The sequence below is a fragment of the Porites lutea genome, chromosome 8 (assembly GCF_958299795.1).
Source record: "Porites lutea chromosome 8, jaPorLute2.1, whole genome shotgun sequence".
Lineage (NCBI taxonomy): Eukaryota > Metazoa > Cnidaria > Anthozoa > Scleractinia > Poritidae > Porites > Porites lutea.
The window spans coordinates 9,003,791-9,021,210 of record NC_133208.1 but is presented as its reverse complement, the minus strand read 5'-3'; the positions used below and the strand labels follow the sequence as shown (position 1 = coordinate 9,021,210).

The 17,420-nt window shown below is 36.3% G+C and overlaps 2 protein-coding genes across 2 annotated transcripts; one reads left to right on the top strand and one right to left on the bottom strand.

Annotated features, from left to right (window-relative positions):
• Window positions 1-3,749: 3,749 nt before the first annotated feature.
• On the bottom strand, window positions 3,750-7,792 carry LOC140945884 (signal recognition particle 9 kDa protein-like). Its single transcript, XM_073394944.1, has 3 exons — window positions 7,633-7,792; window positions 7,435-7,503; window positions 3,750-4,046 (listed from the first exon to the last, which is right to left on the bottom strand). Exons 1-3 carry the CDS (start codon window positions 7,702-7,704, stop codon window positions 3,957-3,959), a joined length of 231 nt encoding a protein of 76 aa, XP_073251045.1. The 5' UTR covers window positions 7,705-7,792; the 3' UTR covers window positions 3,750-3,956.
• A 78-nt stretch (window positions 7,793-7,870) lies between these two features.
• On the top strand, window positions 7,871-15,424 carry LOC140945883 (uncharacterized). Its single transcript, XM_073394943.1, has 9 exons — window positions 7,871-8,229; window positions 8,368-8,413; window positions 9,156-9,176; window positions 9,825-9,847; window positions 10,749-10,887; window positions 12,115-12,174; window positions 12,311-12,414; window positions 13,060-13,139; window positions 14,172-15,424. Exons 1-9 carry the CDS (start codon window positions 8,147-8,149, stop codon window positions 14,318-14,320), a joined length of 705 nt encoding a protein of 234 aa, XP_073251044.1. The 5' UTR covers window positions 7,871-8,146; the 3' UTR covers window positions 14,321-15,424.
• Window positions 15,425-17,420: the final 1,996 nt, after the last annotated feature.

The window sequence follows — 17,420 nt, the reverse complement described above, 5'->3', positions numbered from 1 at the left end:
TTAAACCCTAAGAGTGATCAGCATCAAATTTCGCCTTGTAATATCAGTTCTTTGTAAACAGAGTGGTTATGAGAGTTACGGACATGATCACACAAGATGAATTTGCTTGATGTTTTATCAACTTCTCCCCACTACTTCTGTAGGAAATGAATGTGGGCAACAAATGAGAATTCATATTTTGATCTTGGGGTTTAAGGGTTAAGATCCCTTTTTTTTAACACCAGTATATGACTCTATCATTTGCATTAACATTTAAAACATACTGACCAATCCTAATTATCATAAAATAGTACTTGGGAAAAATGTCACTTGGTCTGATCAGAGTAGAACATATAAAAATATAATATACTTGATAAAAATACCCCTTTATCACCTAGCTAGAAGCTAAATGTTTACGCTAAACACAAAACAATAAAATAATGTTAGAAATAATGGAATTAAAATTAACATACATTAAGCAGCTGAAGATTAAGGTTTAATCCAGCTAAATAAATTCTTCGTAATATATTAAGTAAAATTCAAAACAGTATAAGCACTGCGAGTTTTTTTTTTTTTTTTGAGTTTTTTGCACGACTGCGAGTTTTTTGAATGGCTTCAAAGGCTCTGATATAGATCAACTCATTTTTGCACTGATATTTAGATTTGGGGTTACTTTGGTGTTAAAAATTGAACGTTAAGTTTAGCCATGGCTTTATCAGATATAAAGAGTGACACTCATTAGAGATTAATTTCTGTTGTTTTTTTCTTTATGAATTATTGAGTTTTTTAAGTGAATGTAATGTTACTGGACTGGTACTAAGACTAAAATAATATAGTGTCACAAATCAATAGGCACCCTTCTTTACATTATTAAGAATCTATTACTAAGCCTACATCTCCTCAGAGCTTAAGGAGGCTGAACGTAGTTTTGCCGGTGGTCAGTGGTAACTTGCGTGATGGCACGTGTTTTAAATTAGACAAACTTGGCAGCGAAAAAAGCAATCGTACACAGAAGACGATTTATCAAAATCTACTTATTAAAATTTTGTGATATTTGGCAGAATTTTTGCTTTTATCATATTTTAAAATGAGAACTTAAAATGGAAGTTGAACAGACGAATTTTGTGACACATTTAATAATTACAGAACAATAATTATTATATTATTGATGATCTAAAATCCCGTCTGTTAATAGTTGTCCAATAACAGTTTATAGTAAGCTGTGTGCAAGCTTGTAGGAAAATCTAATAAGCGAATTTTATTCAAACTGAGCAAAAGTGGAATTTTAAGGTTGTATTCAATCGTTCATGTTGCTATGGAAACTGCAAAAACGTCACATTTTACCTGTCAATCAAAATTTTTTATTAGTATATTTTTCCCTTACCAAGTTTCAGCTTGCGAGCTGCAACCTTTCTCTTGCCATGATTTGGCAGTTGACTTTCAGTATACTCACAAACTGCCAAAACTGTGTTCAGCCACCTTAATACACATTCACCTCATTTAGATTAGTGGAAGATGTTTCTCTCAAGAACGAAAATGGCCATTAATGTGACCAAAAATATCTATTATTCAAAAAGTTATATTATTATAAATGTGTACGTATACAGCTTCATTCCAGGGTACAGACTATCTAAAAAATTACTAAATAATTAATATATTATTTATTCATGCACTAACCAACCAACGTTTTGTATTTTTTCGTACGTGGTATTTTGGTCCATATATTAGACATTAATGTTTGCCATTTTAATGTGGTTTACATTGTTTCAAAACCTTAATCGCTGCATGCAAAACACTGGAAGTGTATTTGACATGCATTTTTAAACATTTATTTTTTTTTAGTTGCAATTACTATTTTTTTGTTTACAAGTCAGGATTTACTAGACATGTGTCAATAATATTTAGTGACATTGTTTTAAAGTAATGTTAATCCCTTGTAATCTAGCTGTTAACTGTATGAACTTACAATTTTTTGGGAGGTCTTGATTTTTTCATGAAGCATTCTTGGAAACTTACTTGTATTTTTGGCCTTGCAAGGGTTGCTTTTATTTTTTTTACCAGGAGTTAATTTAGAGCGATTGGTGGATTTGTAAGTTAATTTGGAGGACAAATAAGATGTTGAGTATGAGAATGTATTAATATTAACTTTTTTAATCAGAGTTCATACAGTTTACACTTGTCAGCAAAGAGTGAGTGAGATGTTTGGGAACACAAATTCATTTCGGTCTAGTCCAAAGTAAAACTCACTGTTAAACAATTTTCACTTCATTCATCATGTTTACATTTTAACATAGACATGGTTTACATTTATGCATTCATAGTTGTATGAAAAAAATTGTATTGTTCTCCTTGAAATGTCTATTGGAGACTGAGGAGGCGCATAGTCCTAAATTATTGCCTTCATATAAACTTCAGTTGATTTTTTCCAATATAGTTATTATGGGTGACATATTTTTTCAGTTTATGTTGACTACAGTAACAGTAGTTGTACAGTTGGAGATCTACAGTAGGGGGGGGGGGGGCGATCTCCCCTCCCCTGCCCCCATTATTTTTTCTTTTTACATCAAGATCTGGGCCAGCAGGGCTGAGGCACTGAGATTAGACCATGATCAGGCTCAACAGCTTGTGTGTGTTTGGGAAAAATTGGGGGGGCGTAGCAGTCAGTGTGAGACGGCTTCATCAATGAGATCAATGGGGCAAGAAAGAGGCATTTCCTCACACCATTCTTTTCACTGGCCTTGCTAGCTGACACTGGTAGCTCTGTGGCCAAAATTTTCACTGTACTGGCACAAGTGAACCTGTTCATAGGCTACACTGAGATAAGTCTTGGCCAGAGAGTTAGCCTTGAGGTCTTTGTCCCCCTTTGTCAGGGAATGTAGTGTCAGCCCTGTCTTGTTTTCTTCCTGTGCAAAATGTTTCATTTCCAAACGTTATAATTGAATGTAAGGCTAGGGCCTATGCTGTTTTGTTATGTTCAAAATTTTGTATTTTTGATATTGCTTATTTTTGCTTATCATTAGGGTATCGTACTTTTTGGCTATATATGTAACATATATTGCCTGCAAAATAGCAGGGTGTTGAAGGGGCAGTATCACGGGAATTCATCCAGATATTGGTGGAACTATTAAGCTAGCATTATGAAAAAAAGGCCCGACTTATGTTTCAACGCAGTAACCTATTCCGGTCCTCAGTAGCCTCTCCTTGCTCCTCCCCATTAGGGATATTCTGCACTGGAGTGACAGAAATGCCATACTAATGACTTAAAATCTGTGTAGAATCTGATCTTTAAATACAGCAATTTCTGTTGTATTTTGATTCCAGAAATAGCTTTCTTTGTGACACTGCCTCATCAAAATGTATAATTATCAGATAGTTTATCATTCATGTGTACCTCTTTCAGGAAAGGTGCATGTACTTCAGAAGAACATGCTGTGGGAGAGGACTGTAGGAATAAACAACAATTATTATGTTAGTTTTCTTTGTAACCAAGAGAACTATTTTTATAACATCTCGGAGAATAAGAAGATACTGTGTGGTGAAAAAATAAAAAAAGTGAAGTGTATGTTTGCCATTATCATTGTGTCCTGATTAAAAATATTTTTCCGGTCTAAAATTTTAATTGTTAAGTTTGTCAGAATTAGTGTCATGAGTCAATTCTTGAGGTGCGTGTATATATGTGGTTGGTGTCCACCAGTTGCCTAGCAACAAAGCAATGACAAACAACCTACAACAGTGAATTTAGCGCTTTCCCACGAATCATAAGAATGCAATGAGTATAACATTAATTTTTATTTCAAATTACAATTCATGATTGAAGGTATCATTATTACACAGTCATTTGTGAACAAAAATACATTGTCTTTCTTTTCACATTTTTTACTGATCTGACTTGCACTGGGATGCTTTCCGTCATATCTCCATAAAACATTCTTGGCTCCGTTATTGTTGTTGATATAAATAAACAGGAACTTTTACTGTTATTTGGCAACCGCATGCCTCATTAAAACACTGTTTAGTTTCTCTAGTTTCTTGATATCCTGTTGATGTTCTGTCCTATATTTCAAACACTGAAAGAGTAAGAGAGAATTATAGTTATTATTGATAAAATGATATATTATGTGTTACCAGGGGTTTCAATAAGCACCAACGGACAACGAAACATGTCGGGTTCTTTGCTCATAGAGGTCGGCTACTTTTTTACAGAAAGAAGAAGCAACTAGTTTGAATAATGGTTTAAACAAAAAATATATCATAGAATCTAAATGAAAACGAAATTATGATTTGTTTTCCGAAAGGCCCACTGGTTTTACGCTATGCTTTAGTCATGTGAACACTATATTTCAGTTATTTTTTCAAAAGTTTCTTACAGGTTTACACATAATTTGTTTGATGTGCAAAAGTACGTAATTTAGTTTTCATCATTTGTTCATTACTCATAGGAATTGATTGTGTGACTGGTAAATTGAAAGCTACATTTTCTTGAATGAAAAAGACGCTCTTTTGTTCTCAAATTTAGTCCCCAGAACGCTGAAAATCGCATTTTAAGGGCTTTGAAATTTCAAAATTTTCTGGGGCGGAACGTGCTTTAACTCCCCCTCCCCCCCCTCTAGAAAAGGGGACCAACCACCCCTTGTTGATACAGTCGGTTACTCTATTCAAACTGCTGGCTACTTCAATTTTTATTGAAACCCCTGTGTTACAAGGGCAACAGGGGTGTAGCCAGCCCTTAGACCTACAAACGTTTGGATTAATCACTTAACCGCTTGTAGTAAATTATTCATTGTTGGGGTGAGCTAAAAAGCTTAATAAGGCTTCAATGTGTTGGTGAGGTCAGTGCGTACTAGTCATGTGTGCAATTTTCAGGACATGTGGAAATGAAAGTCAGCCAGGCCTACAACTAGTTGAAAAGATGGCGATGCCCCTGGCTAAGGAGAAAAAGAGAGTACTTCAAACTTAAGCCTTTCATTTCCAAGGGTGCCCAACATGTACAGGGTTCAAACAAAAAATTGCAACCATTTTTCAAGGACTTTTTAAGGGCCACATTAGACTTTCAAGGGCCACCTTCTAGGAACATAATTTCACAGACTGTACGTAAATGTACCTTCCCAGTCTATTCTAATAAGGCTTTAAGGGCTTGAACTGTTTGCTTCACCATCTTCTAAAAAATTTTCAGTTCACTTGTCTTAAATTGATAGTTAATTAATGCATAAAACATTGAACACTTTATGTAAATAACCTTTAAATTCTCTGAGCTATGATTTATATTTTGTCTCGGACAACCAAAAAGCACCAAAAAACACTTTCCAGGCCACTACATTCAAAGTTGAAGAAAATTCATGGACTTTTCAAGGACTTCCACTAAAATTCAAGGACTTTTCCAAGACTGTGTGAACCCTATTTTCTTCTTACATCAACAATACTTATCAAGCAAAAAGGTTATGAGAATTTATACAACAGTCACCAAAGGGGAAATGCCTTGGTCATTCATCAAAATTGTCTCAGTTAATTCTTTCTGAAATGTATGAACATCAGTCTAGAGAATTATTTTGTGTGTGCTTATTGGGGCTAAGGATTAACGCTCCTTTCCATACGATTGGTAATAGAATACTAGAGGTACTTAGCCTTGGAAACGTGTATGGTGTCTTTTTAACTTGTTTTTATTCACCTTTTTCTCCATCTCGGCAAGTCTTGTATTTAAACATTCACAAGTAATTTCCTTTGATGCCATGACCCAAAAACGATATTGTCTGGGGAAGAGGGAGACTGTTGTTCCAGATTGTTAAGTAAATGGTTTTGAAAAATAGAAAGAAGGGGGCAATTATGGAATACCTGACCACTTAGAAGCAGAACTACTACCTTGAAACTGTGGTCCTGAAGTCGTTGAATAAGAATGTTAAAAACAAGCAGTTACATGAAAATGACGAACAAAAATTAATGTTAAAGACAAGCAGTTAAATGGACTGCTACCTTGGTCTGTAATCCCGTAGTCAATGAACAAGAATGTTACGAACAAGAAGTTAAATTGCAGTCTCAAAATTGCCAGTTAATGGGCCAAAAATATAAATGAAGTTTAACTTAATCTGCGGTTTAACTAATCTTTGAACCTCTAGATCTCTTCTTTGGTGGGTTGTTTTAAAAAGATAAATGCTTGTCTAGTCTTCTCTATGTGCTTTCATAAAACTGTTCACAATAAATGATGTTAAGATAAAATCATTGGGCAAATTGAAATGACTTAGATGTTTTAAGAGCTAGTGACGTTTTGTTAAACACTGGCTAAATTACATTTAAATATTTGGCCCAATAAGTTTAGTACAAAGGCCGCAGCTTTATTTTAAACTGCGGTGGTTGGGATTTGTGGATTAAAGACATGAGGCATACATGAGATGTACATGTGTATAGTGTGCTTGTTTCACTTCATTGCTTCGATTATTGAAATATGTAAATTATAGACTACTGTGGGACTAGCTAAATTCGATCCATGTTGTTTCCTTTATTTCCGAGTAATTATGATTGACATATAACTCTCTCGGTATATACTGTTATTTTCCTGTAAACTGATTGTAAACTGACTGCGAGCATCTGTCTGCTTATTTGATCGAGCCGCCGTCCAGCGCTATGGACAAATAAATTAACTTTAAACATGTAAATCCTGTTTGAAATCCAGTTTAGGCTCTCGCGCATTTGCTTACACTTACAATTGCTGCCTTAATGCAAGCCTGCTGTGGATATTCAGTATTTCTTTGGATTATTTATTCCTATCTACTTACTTTGTCAAATGTAAGCGAACCCAAATGGAGTTGAATTCCAAGGGACCATATCCAAGTTCAAGAGCGAAAAAAAGAATAAATTTCGTTGTTGCTTGTTTACGTTATCCATAAAATGCAAAATTAGGCATCTTCACGTCGTAGTCGTGCAAAAATGGCAAAGAAATGCAAAAATAAAAGCGTGATGCACGTGCAAAGTTGTTGTGTTGCTTATTAACCCTATTGTTTTGTTGAAGCTCTTGTTGCCGTCTTGTTGTTGGATATTTGTAGTCATCACATGGACGCGCATGCTCGATGGAAAAGCAAGCGGTTGCTCGCGGTGGTTTCTTTCCCATCGAAGCGTAGAGTCCGGCCTGGAGAAACCACTGCTCGCAGGGTAGTGTCTAGGTGGCCCGGGTTACTGAAGTTGCACTGTTAAAATGCCATTTCAAAATTTTTTTACACTTCAGTGCTTTGCATTGAAAACTTTCACAATTTTTTAAGTGCTGCCTTAAATGCTCAGTCCTGAGCGAGTGACCTGCTTGCTACTTAAACAGGTATGTAAAATAAATAAACCTAACAACTGGGCTGAAAACCAGTATTAATTTTTACTTTCGATAATAAGTTCAGTGTTCCGTGTTTTGGACTGTGTGGAAAATTTAAGCTTAAGCTAAGATAGCGTCACTTTTGTACGAAAGAAATAAATACTCACAACTTGGTCGTCAGTTCCTTTGAGCACAAGTTTTCCATCGCAATGACGATACTTTATAACAAAACGAAACTGAAATAAAGAAAAAATCACTTAACAACACGTCATCTTGAAGTAGCTTCATAAAAAAATTAAACACGTGCAGTGAAATATAAATAAAGGCTGGCTTCGAAAAGATTGTCAGAATTAAAATATTCTTACCTTATTAGGTTCAGCGATGCATAGCTGTTCAACAGCCGCTGCAAATTCATCCCAGGAGTCAAAGTAAACCATAACTTCTTGTTCCTTTGTTCGCTAAATCAAGTCTCACGTACAAACCGCCATCTTTGAAGAATTTTGTGCTTTCTGTTTTAAAAAACTTCTTCGTATAGGTTACACTGGAATGTCTCCAAACTTGCAACGATTGCATTAGTACAGCGGTAGTGAAGTTAAAGCATATATGCCAAATGTACTGTCCCCAGAAAACGCGATCTTTGATTTTACTTTTCTTCAAAATCTTTGAAAAAAGTACATTTTTATGTTTGATTCAATGACATGTTTTCACTTTTTATCTCTGCGTGAACGTTTCTTTGTTGACTTCGAAGTTTTAGTTTTCAACGCAAGGCCTTCTGGGTAGTGTGTTTTGCTGATCATGTGGCACGCATATGATATGAATATCTCCACGAAAACAAACGAAAAATGTCGATAAAAGAGCTAAAAATAGGATAAAATTAAAATGGCGAGCTGTATGAAAGGATGCTGGGGCATTTTTAGTGAAGAATTTCGAAAGTTACGTCGGCCAGCTCATATTAGAGGAAGGTAAGCTTAGAAAAATAGTTTGTTGCAAGAGTGTAAGCTTGTTAAGCTTATTAAAATATATTGAAACTTCGATTCGTCCAGTGTTTTTTGAAAAACGTATCATTCCTTAATACCAGACGTTTTTATTAATTGTCACAGAACTTACAGACGTGCAAGATATAGCGAAAAGGAACTTAGTATCGAGGTACTTAGAACTTTTCCTTTTTTTAATATTTCAAGCAAGCTTATGTCACCAGTTTTTGGAGCCCACCAAGTTTTGACATCCTAAGACCTTTGCGAACTTTAACAGTGAAAAGACATGCAAACTATTTACGTGTTAGAGTAATTTGCTCCTACTAGGGTTAGAGAGAATTTTCAGATCAGGATCAGCAAATCGGCTGTTTTATGGTGGTAGCCTGAGACAATAGCTGACATTTTGTGACGGCACCAATGGTTTCCCTGTGAAATGACATCTAAGGAAAGACTGTGGAAATTAATTGAAACTAATGACATTACATGGACTGGGTAGTGCTTCTGATTGGTTGAAGCAACACAACCAATCAGAAGCACTAACTAGATCTGGGTCGTGATAGGTGTACAGTATGAATTTCTGCAGTCATTCCTTATATGTCATTTTGAGTGGAAATCAGCGGGGTGATGAAAAAGTGGGTTATTTTCTCAGGCTAATGTGGCCAGCTAGAGTGTAGACTTCCTGGCCACCATGATTACAAATTATTCCATGCAGCCAAACCTGAATCTAAATCGCAATCTGTAAGATGAATTTACATGAAACCTTTGATTGACAAAGAAGTCAACAGATTGCTGAAAATTATTTTGCTTACTCTAAATATAGTACTTGTTACAATGCTTTAAGAATTTGTGTTTGTGCAATCAGCTTCTTTTATTATTATTATAGATGCTGAGATTGTATTTTGCTTCCTTTTCAGTTTGAAAACTTGATAGATGAGGTAATATTTCTTTATTAGCATGTTAATTTGAGTATTTTTTTGTTTTAGCTTAATCCTAGAGGGAAAAATCAAGTATTCAACCAAAGGATTTTCATTGGGAGGGTATTTGAAAATCATGGTTGTGTCATCAATGATACATGAGAATATTGCTGGAAACAAATAAATCCCAAACAAAGGAATCGTCGCTTAAGCTCTATTTATTCACAACCCTTCGGAATGTTTGGAGTTTTAAGCAGACAAGACTTTCTTGCTCGGTTTGTAATTTCCTTGTCAAGTGATTCGGGTGTTTTATAATTTTTCATTTCCTCGGGGTGTACTATTTGTGCTATGATCATGTTTGTTAGCTGTTTTTCAGCGCGTCAGAATGTGTGCACTATATTATACAGCTATATGTATCGCTATATGTAGCGCTATATTAATATCTTTATCTTTATATGAATTCAAGGCTGTGCTCTAAAAAAAATTGAAGGGAGCCAAGTGCTCTGAACTTGCAAAATACAGTGTGCCCAGCATATGATTTCTACGAAAGAGCTTAGATTTTCTAGTCACGCGAGAACAAAAGTTAGGCAGCCCAGGCCACCAGGCTCTGCTAGAGCACAGCCTTGGAATTAATAATTGAAAACTTATCACTTTTAATTTATTTTGTAGGAGGACTTCAATCCTCGCCCCAGGTAAGTTCGTTGGTCCATCCATCCATCCCTCTTACCCTCCCTTCCCTCCTTCCTCCCTCCTTCCCTCTGTCTGTTCGTCCGTCTGTCGGTCTGTCCATCCCTCTGTTTGTCTATTCATTCATGACTATTTTGACTCCAAAGAAATGCCAGGCAGTGTGCAAAGAAAGTAATGTCCGATAGCCCGAGGCTAGTGGATTTTGTCATCGGGCAGGTGAATTCTCTTTTTTAACTTGCCCGACGGGCAAGGGATGTTTTTTGAGGAATTTGAATAGCAGAAGAACTATGAAATCAATTCTGCTCGTCAAAAAGCTTTTGGGGCTAGTTGAAATGACATCTGGGTTATTAAATGCTAGCTTCAGCTTGCCCGAATGGCAAGCCATAAAAATGATTTTGTTTGCACCCTGCCAGGGCACTCTTAGCTTGCTTACCATTTTCCAGATTTGGCTGGCCAGACCAGTCCAGTCCTAGGAGAACTCCACTATTAACTAGTAGGACTAACCAGCCAGATCAGTTTATTCTTAATTAGTATGCACAGCAGTAATGGAACTTAGTTAAAATATGGAGAAAGTACTACAGTTGAACCTCTCCACAATGGCTTCCGTGGGGACAGAAGAAAGTGGCCGTTATAAGAAATACCATTGTAGAGATAGGTTTAAACAAGAGTCAATGTATGGACTGTCCACCTAGACAAAAATTAAACAATGGCTTTTGTAGAGAGGTGGCCATTGTGGCGAGATGGCCATTAGTTGAGGTTTGATTGTAATAAATATTCCCTTTTCAAAATAATCAGTCTGGCCACCGGCCATCTCTGATGTTTGGAAAGCGTTCTTCAGTATGTTCTTGAAAAGGTAATTCACAGTGTAGGTCTTCATTGCTCATTTTTAATTTTTTTTTATTCCAGACGAATTTTAACTGAAACTGAAACAGAGCTTATCAGTCAAAAGAGATTTAATGACCTGGTTCAACAGCAGAAGAAGTTAGATGCTGAAATCGACGCACAGTTATCCCGGCAAGAGGATGATTTACGACTTGAGGAGGAGGTATGATCTAAAAAGACATTAATTTTGTTAGTTATTTTCAACTGGCAAAATAAAATTGTTATTGCAGCAAATAAACAACAACAAACCTGCCTTTTAACTGACAGCACAAAACCATTTTGGGGCCGGGTTGTTCAAAGCTGGGTTAAGATAACCCAGGGTTAGCGCAAGATTTGAATTCAAATATGAGAGCCAAAAAAGGTATTTCAATTTTCATTCTTTTTGTCTTCAAGTTGATTATTGGAAACTCTAAAAATAAGAGAGAAAATTATCTGGGAAAATGGCTTTGAACACAAGAAAAAGAAAACCAGGTCAATTTAACCCCAGGTTAAGCGCTAATCGGCCTTTGAACAACTGGTCCCAGTTAATTAGACTCGGATTACATGTTCTTCTGTGATTGGTTGGTTTCTGACAGCTGTTATTGGCCCCTTTTTATCTTGCTGTTTTGTTCTTCACCTGATGACGACCGGCAGTAAGCAGTTGAAACATATTGATCTAATTCACAAGTGACTTCACCATGTCACTCATGAGACAAATGATAATACAGTCAGCTCTTTCTAAGATGTATGCCTTTTTTAATTTTTTTTTTACTTGTCATCTGATTGCACTTGTTTTGACCATCTATCACGTGAAACAGCATTCGAGCGGAGCAAGAGCATTTTGACCGTCGATCATTGTTAGCTGCAGTCTCTTACCTTTGGTTATTACTAGTATACTATTATGCTTTTAGCAGTGACATTAAACTTACAGGTTGTCCATTTCCTTTGTTAAATAAATACAACTAGTTGAACCTCCACTAATGGCCACCTCTCTACATCAGCCATTTTTTTTTGTCCCAAAGGGCAGTCCATACATTGACTCCAAATAAAAACCTTAATTTGTTTTCTAAAATGTCCACTTCTCTATAACAGCAATGGCCATTAAAGTTCATCCTCATTGAAAAAGTCAAGAATGGCCACAAAACTTGAACTGATTTAAAACATTAAATTTTATTGTGTAATTTCATGTAGTATATGAATAACCATCGGAGGCTACTATAAGCATGGACTTGGCACTCTAAACATGCTGTTGCCCCCCCCCCCCCACCCCTCCCCAAAAAAGAAGGTGTCATATTACACCCCTACCTCCCCATAATGCCAGGCCATCTCTCCATAAAGGTAGGTTGTCCTAAAGGTAGCAGTTGTGGAGAGGTTCAACTGAATTAAATTTGTTTGTGCTATTTTGTTGAAGGCCTACTATGAAGCAAAGAGAGAGGCTGCACGAGTGGCGAAGCAAGCCAGGCAGATGGAGGTACATACCCTCATTTAAAAATGCAGTGTTTGCATGTACTGTCCCCAGAGAAAGTGATCTTTGATTTTAGTTTTCTTCAAATTTTTTTGGAAAAAGTAGCATTAATTTTAAATATTTTTTTTTCAAATTACTACAGGAAATGAAAGCTGCCAAAGAAAAGGAGAACAGAACTCGTAGGGGCTTCCTGGATGATTCATCCTTGTCTTGTTTGTTATCAGATGATACTGTTAGTGTAGACAGGTAAGTAAAATTTTCTTATTTGTCATCAGTATTAACCCACTGATCATGTAATATTGCATTTTTACACCAATGAAATACCAGGTGAGCTTGTGCATGAAAACATGATATCTTTACACATAAAAATAACATTTATCTTCACATTTGAAAAGATCACTGTCGCAAGGACTGCATAATAAAAATTAATGACATGTTTTACAGAAAAATATTACAAATGTGAGATGGTTTGGTATGTCATTAATTAGTGTTTATACAATTAATATAACATTACATGGCCACTTGGAGATACCAAATTTGTCTTCTCATGTTAAGAGTATTTCACTTGTTCACAGTACTCACTTGAATGAAATATTTTTCATCACTTGAAAGAAATTTTAGCGGTGTAGAATGGTTCCTCAAAAAACATGGGTCTCAGAAAATTTTGGCCCAACCTCAACATCTCGGAAGCATTTGTGGAGGGTCTCAAAGTCTCGTTTTCAGGTGATTTTGCATCTCAGAGGCTCAATTTTTTCTTAAGTATCAGTCTTGAATTGCAGTCTCACAAAGTCTCGAATTTACCATTTCATACCTCCACTTTTGTACCTCCATGTGGCCATTTAGTATCCTCTATGTATCTCACTGGACTTTAAATTTTCTACTTTGTTTTAGTACTGAGCTGGATGTTGAGGATTTTGATGCATTCCTGGAAAAAGTAAAAGCAAGATCTCTTGGAAATAGTCCCTTTGCATGTAAGTTTAGACTTGCATTAAGGAACCTTTGAAAACTGTATTTTGCATGGTTCATACAACAGCAGACAAACAAATTTTAAGGATTTCTGAGGGACAAAATTACAGTTTTCAAGGACCAAGATTGATTCAATAAATTGGCATTCTTTAACCCCCTTTTGAACACCTTATTGGGTAAAATGCTGTCACTTTTTGAAACAACACTTTACAAAATGACAACAGTCATTAAGCATGACTTGCAGCTACATCTGAGGTACAGAAGAAGCATTTGAAATGTTAAAAGAAACAGAAATAAGATACTGTTCATGCATGAAAATGTTTTTGCAAATACCTGTGAGTTTTACAAGTTCTTTCACCAAGGATGAGCCAAATTTTCCTGTCAGTGAAATAATCTAATTTTATAGAAAGTGGTGTGGTGTAAACAAGCTTGTAATGAATTTCAAAGACTTTTCAAGACCTAATAAAGAAATCAAGTCCTTTTAAAAGACCTTAACTGAATTCAAGGACTTTTCAAGAGGACTACTAAACTTTGCGACCTTTTCAAGATCGTGCAAACCAAGTTGTTTTGGCTTCAGAATGAAAATCCAGTATTAATTGCGATGTAAACTTTTAATAGTGACCAACTGGGTTCTATGCCATCTTCACTTAGTAGGTATAGTTCTCCCTTGATTTGTTTTGGCAAGATAAGTGACCAGAAAATAGCTAGAATTGCTCCAAGTTTGTTTCTTTGTCAAATTTCTAGGGCCATTAGTACGGATCTCATGATCAGACAGTTACATAACCTTAAGCTATTGGACTTGTCTCTTCTTCCTTTCTCATCCAGAACCGAAACTGCAGTTAAAAAAGACCTTAATTAGGATCAGTATAAGAGTTAGACAAAATTCTCACTCACCCCTCCTCCAACTCAACATTAATACTAACTTCTTACCTAGGGGAAAATGTTAGATTGAGGGAGGGGTGGGTGGGCAGATCCAAAATTCACCTAATACTCACATATTCATTGCAATAATTGTTTTTTTTTTTTTTTATTGACAGCACCCACTGCAACAGTGCCAAACGGAACAGCTCCATGGGAAGATGCATTAGCACAGGGGATGGAAGCTACAAAGATAGCAGGAAAATCACTAGATGCACTACAGGGATTTTCATCCTCTGTTGACCTCGTAGCTGTCAGCGAGAGATAGTATAAAAGCTTATCTATTTAGAAGCAATTTAATATAAGCTAATATAGTGGTGATTCAACTGAGTGGAGTGCAGTTTGGTCCAAAATCATGCGTTATTTGAAGATTGGACGAGGGTGTAGCATGAGTTAGATTTGAAATCACAAGTATGATTTCAGACCAGAATTGCACGAGACGAAGTTCGAATACCACTTTAGTACAGCCATTTTTAAATCACTAAATTCAGTCAGTACAAAAAATCGAAATTGGGATTGGAAACTCTTTTCCATCTCATTTTTATGTGGAACAAAAAATAGTGTAATTCATGAATAAATCACACTGATGGAAGCGAATCAGATTGTGAGGATCACTTGTGATTTCAATACTAAATTTCGTGATTTTGGTGAGAAACATCGTGGAGTTTTATTTTTGTGATTTAAATAGGAAAATATGAAAGAGGGGCAATAAATTTTGCAATGGTTTTCGTTTGCGGGTCTTTAATTTCACTATGTTTACAATTAAGAACAACACGAAATTAAAGACCTGCAAAATTTTAAAATTTTCAAAGTACCAAATTAACAATAAGGTAAATAATAATGCCATAGTTCTAGACCTCTTTCATATTTTAATTTCGTTGTCTAAATACTGGGGCAAGGTGATCCTTTGAGCAGTACAAATGCTTTATATAATTTCCCGAAGAACAAAAGACAGTTTTCGCTTTGCAGAACGTGATGCTAATAATTCTGAAGAAGAATGTTACTGACCTTGTGAGGTCAGTAGGATGGTTTTTGTTGTTTTTATTTATACATTCAATAAAAAAGTTAAATAAGGCTAAAAGAGATTTAGGAACGCACTTCAAAGTTATTTATAATGCATTTCATTGCATAAAAATGTTGTAAACCTTTTTATAAGAAGAAGTTGTTAGAATCTTGACTTTGTTAAGTAAATATTTTTTATCACAGTAAAGGAAAATAGAGAATAGTTTATTGTAAGATTGACAGTAAAGTGATCTCTTCACCAAGAAATAAATATCATTGTATACTCAGAAAGTCGGAAAAATAACTTTAATTTTCAGTTTCACGAACACAGTGGGACCCAAACAAGGGCTTTGCTGGGAATTTTCCGGAGGTATGCGCAGTCCCCAGGACGCCTCCCAATTTGGTTGCATGCAAGTGACATAATGAATTTTTTTTTTTGCTTTTAGCCCTCAGGCGAGCAGCACACTAATCTTTGGGTGTCCTGTGGCTCCTTGTGTGTCCTGCCCGGGGGGTTTACTCTCAATAAGTTTTGCTGGGTACCTGCCACTGGCCTCTCAGAGCCCCTACCCCATTATAGTCTATTCTGTGGCCAATTATAGACCCCATCTTAGTCACTTTTGGGCAAATATGTAATCTTCGCGATCCCAACTTAGTAGCTTTCTATTTATGTACCTACCTTATCAATCCTTTAAATGGGTCATCGTCCTAAAATGAACTGACCCATTTTTTAAATTGAATGAAGAACACCTTACTTTTCACCTAGAGTACAAACATTCTGGTACGTTTGCTAACCGTACATATGAAGAACTTTCTTACTCCAAAAATCCGAGAAAGTGTGACCCCATTCTAGTAACTCTATTGAAAATGCGACCCCATTATGAATCCAGTCGTGAAAATGCGACCCCATCCAGCGGCACTTCCCCATTAGCCCCTTATAAGGAAGTGCCCCCCAGGGGTGTCCTGCCACTATTTAGGAGTTCTAATCTATATTTATGTTGTCAGGATGATTTTAACAAAGTATGTCCAGTGGGTGTCATCATAACTTAATTTCGAACACTCTTATTGCCTCGTTAATTAATAGCGTTACGTTTCGCGTATTGTGGCGCGCGAAGATGGTTTCAAATTATTTTCGTATGACTGTAAACTTGCAAATATAGACCCACGTATACAATCACCTGAGTTCTTGGTGATTTAGGAGTCTCTTGCTGTCCTTTACCCACAACTATTAATGATCATCAGTTGACCAAAAGGTAGCAAAATGCGTATGTCGGCCCTTAGGAGGCTCCGTATATGTTGATTCCTAATTTTTCAGATGACGTTTTACTGCTAGTCGTCAAATTGTAACACTTATTACGCGTTCTATAAATAGTCCATTTCCCAGTTGCCTCAAGCCTCTGTTTCAAAGCGAGGCTAAGTGTGAAGCTATTGGTATGAAAGTCTCACGCAAATAAACCTCATTTTCATAAGAAGGGTTTTGCTCTTAGCCTCGTTTTGAAAGTGAGAGATTTTGGAACTTGTAGGACTACAGTTAGACCCCCCTTCAACGGCCACCTTGGAGACAGAAGAAAGTTGCCGTTGTAGAGAGGCTTTGTACAAGGGTCAATGTATGGATTTTTTGTCCGCTGGGACGAAAAAAAGGTGCCCGTTAGCAGAGGTTCGACTGTACCTTACGTAAACGGTCTGTACTTAGCAAATTGTGCCTTCAGTTCATCGTTTCTCAGTTGATGTTTTACTGCAAGAATCTGCACACAGCACTAGTTACAATTTGTAACCTCTATCTAGGCGTTTGTACATTATGCTTGCTTTTTTTTGAGTATTTTAGTGGAGCAAAAGCATTAAGCATTATTCGAGCATTTTAGTGGAACTTTTCCCGGACTTTTTCAGAGAAAATAAAAATAAGGGTTAATTGTTCCCGGAATTTTTTTTTCAGAAAAAAAAGGGAAAGACAAACTAGAAAAAACTTAAAATTCAAAGTGCGAAGACTGGGGAAAAGCTAATGTTTGCTGTTTAAAATGTTATAAACTTGTTGTTATACTATGTATATCATTTGAGTAGGGATATAGCACTCTGTTAGAACGTTCCGATTAATAAAAAAGCCTCTGCATGACAAGCATTGTCAGAGCATTTCAGTGGCTTTTTCGGGGCTGACCGAGCGTTTCAGTGGAAAAATGGAGCAGTAAGGTGGAGCTTTTTAGTGGGGAAACAAAAGCATAATGAACAAAAGCCTACCTCTATCTAATCAGTATGATGCCTGCCTAATATCCAGGTGCTTCTCAGGCGGCGAAGGATCATGGGAAAGCTTCAAAAATGCAAAGGCACATGGGAAGGGTTTCCATGACCCCCTGCACCGCTACTACCGCAGAAAA

Coding starts and splice junctions, on each gene's coding strand:
- LOC140945884 (XM_073394944.1), bottom strand. CDS start 7,704: ATGGTTTACTTTGACTCCTGGGATGAATTTGCAGCGGCTGTTGAACAG. Junction 7,504..7,632: donor GCATCGCTGAACCTAATAAG/GTAAGAATATTT, acceptor TCTTTATTTCAG/TTTCGTTTTGTTATAAAGTA. Junction 4,047..7,434: donor AAGGAACTGACGACCAAGTT/GTGAGTATTTAT, acceptor TTACTCTTTCAG/TGTTTGAAATATAGGACAGA.
- LOC140945883 (XM_073394943.1), top strand. CDS start 8,147: ATGGCGAGCTGTATGAAAGGATGCTGGGGCATTTTTAGTGAAGAATTT. Junction 9,848..10,748: donor GACTTCAATCCTCGCCCCAG/GTAAGTTCGTTG, acceptor TTTTTATTCCAG/ACGAATTTTAACTGAAACTG. Junction 10,888..12,114: donor ATTTACGACTTGAGGAGGAG/GTATGATCTAAA, acceptor ATTTTGTTGAAG/GCCTACTATGAAGCAAAGAG.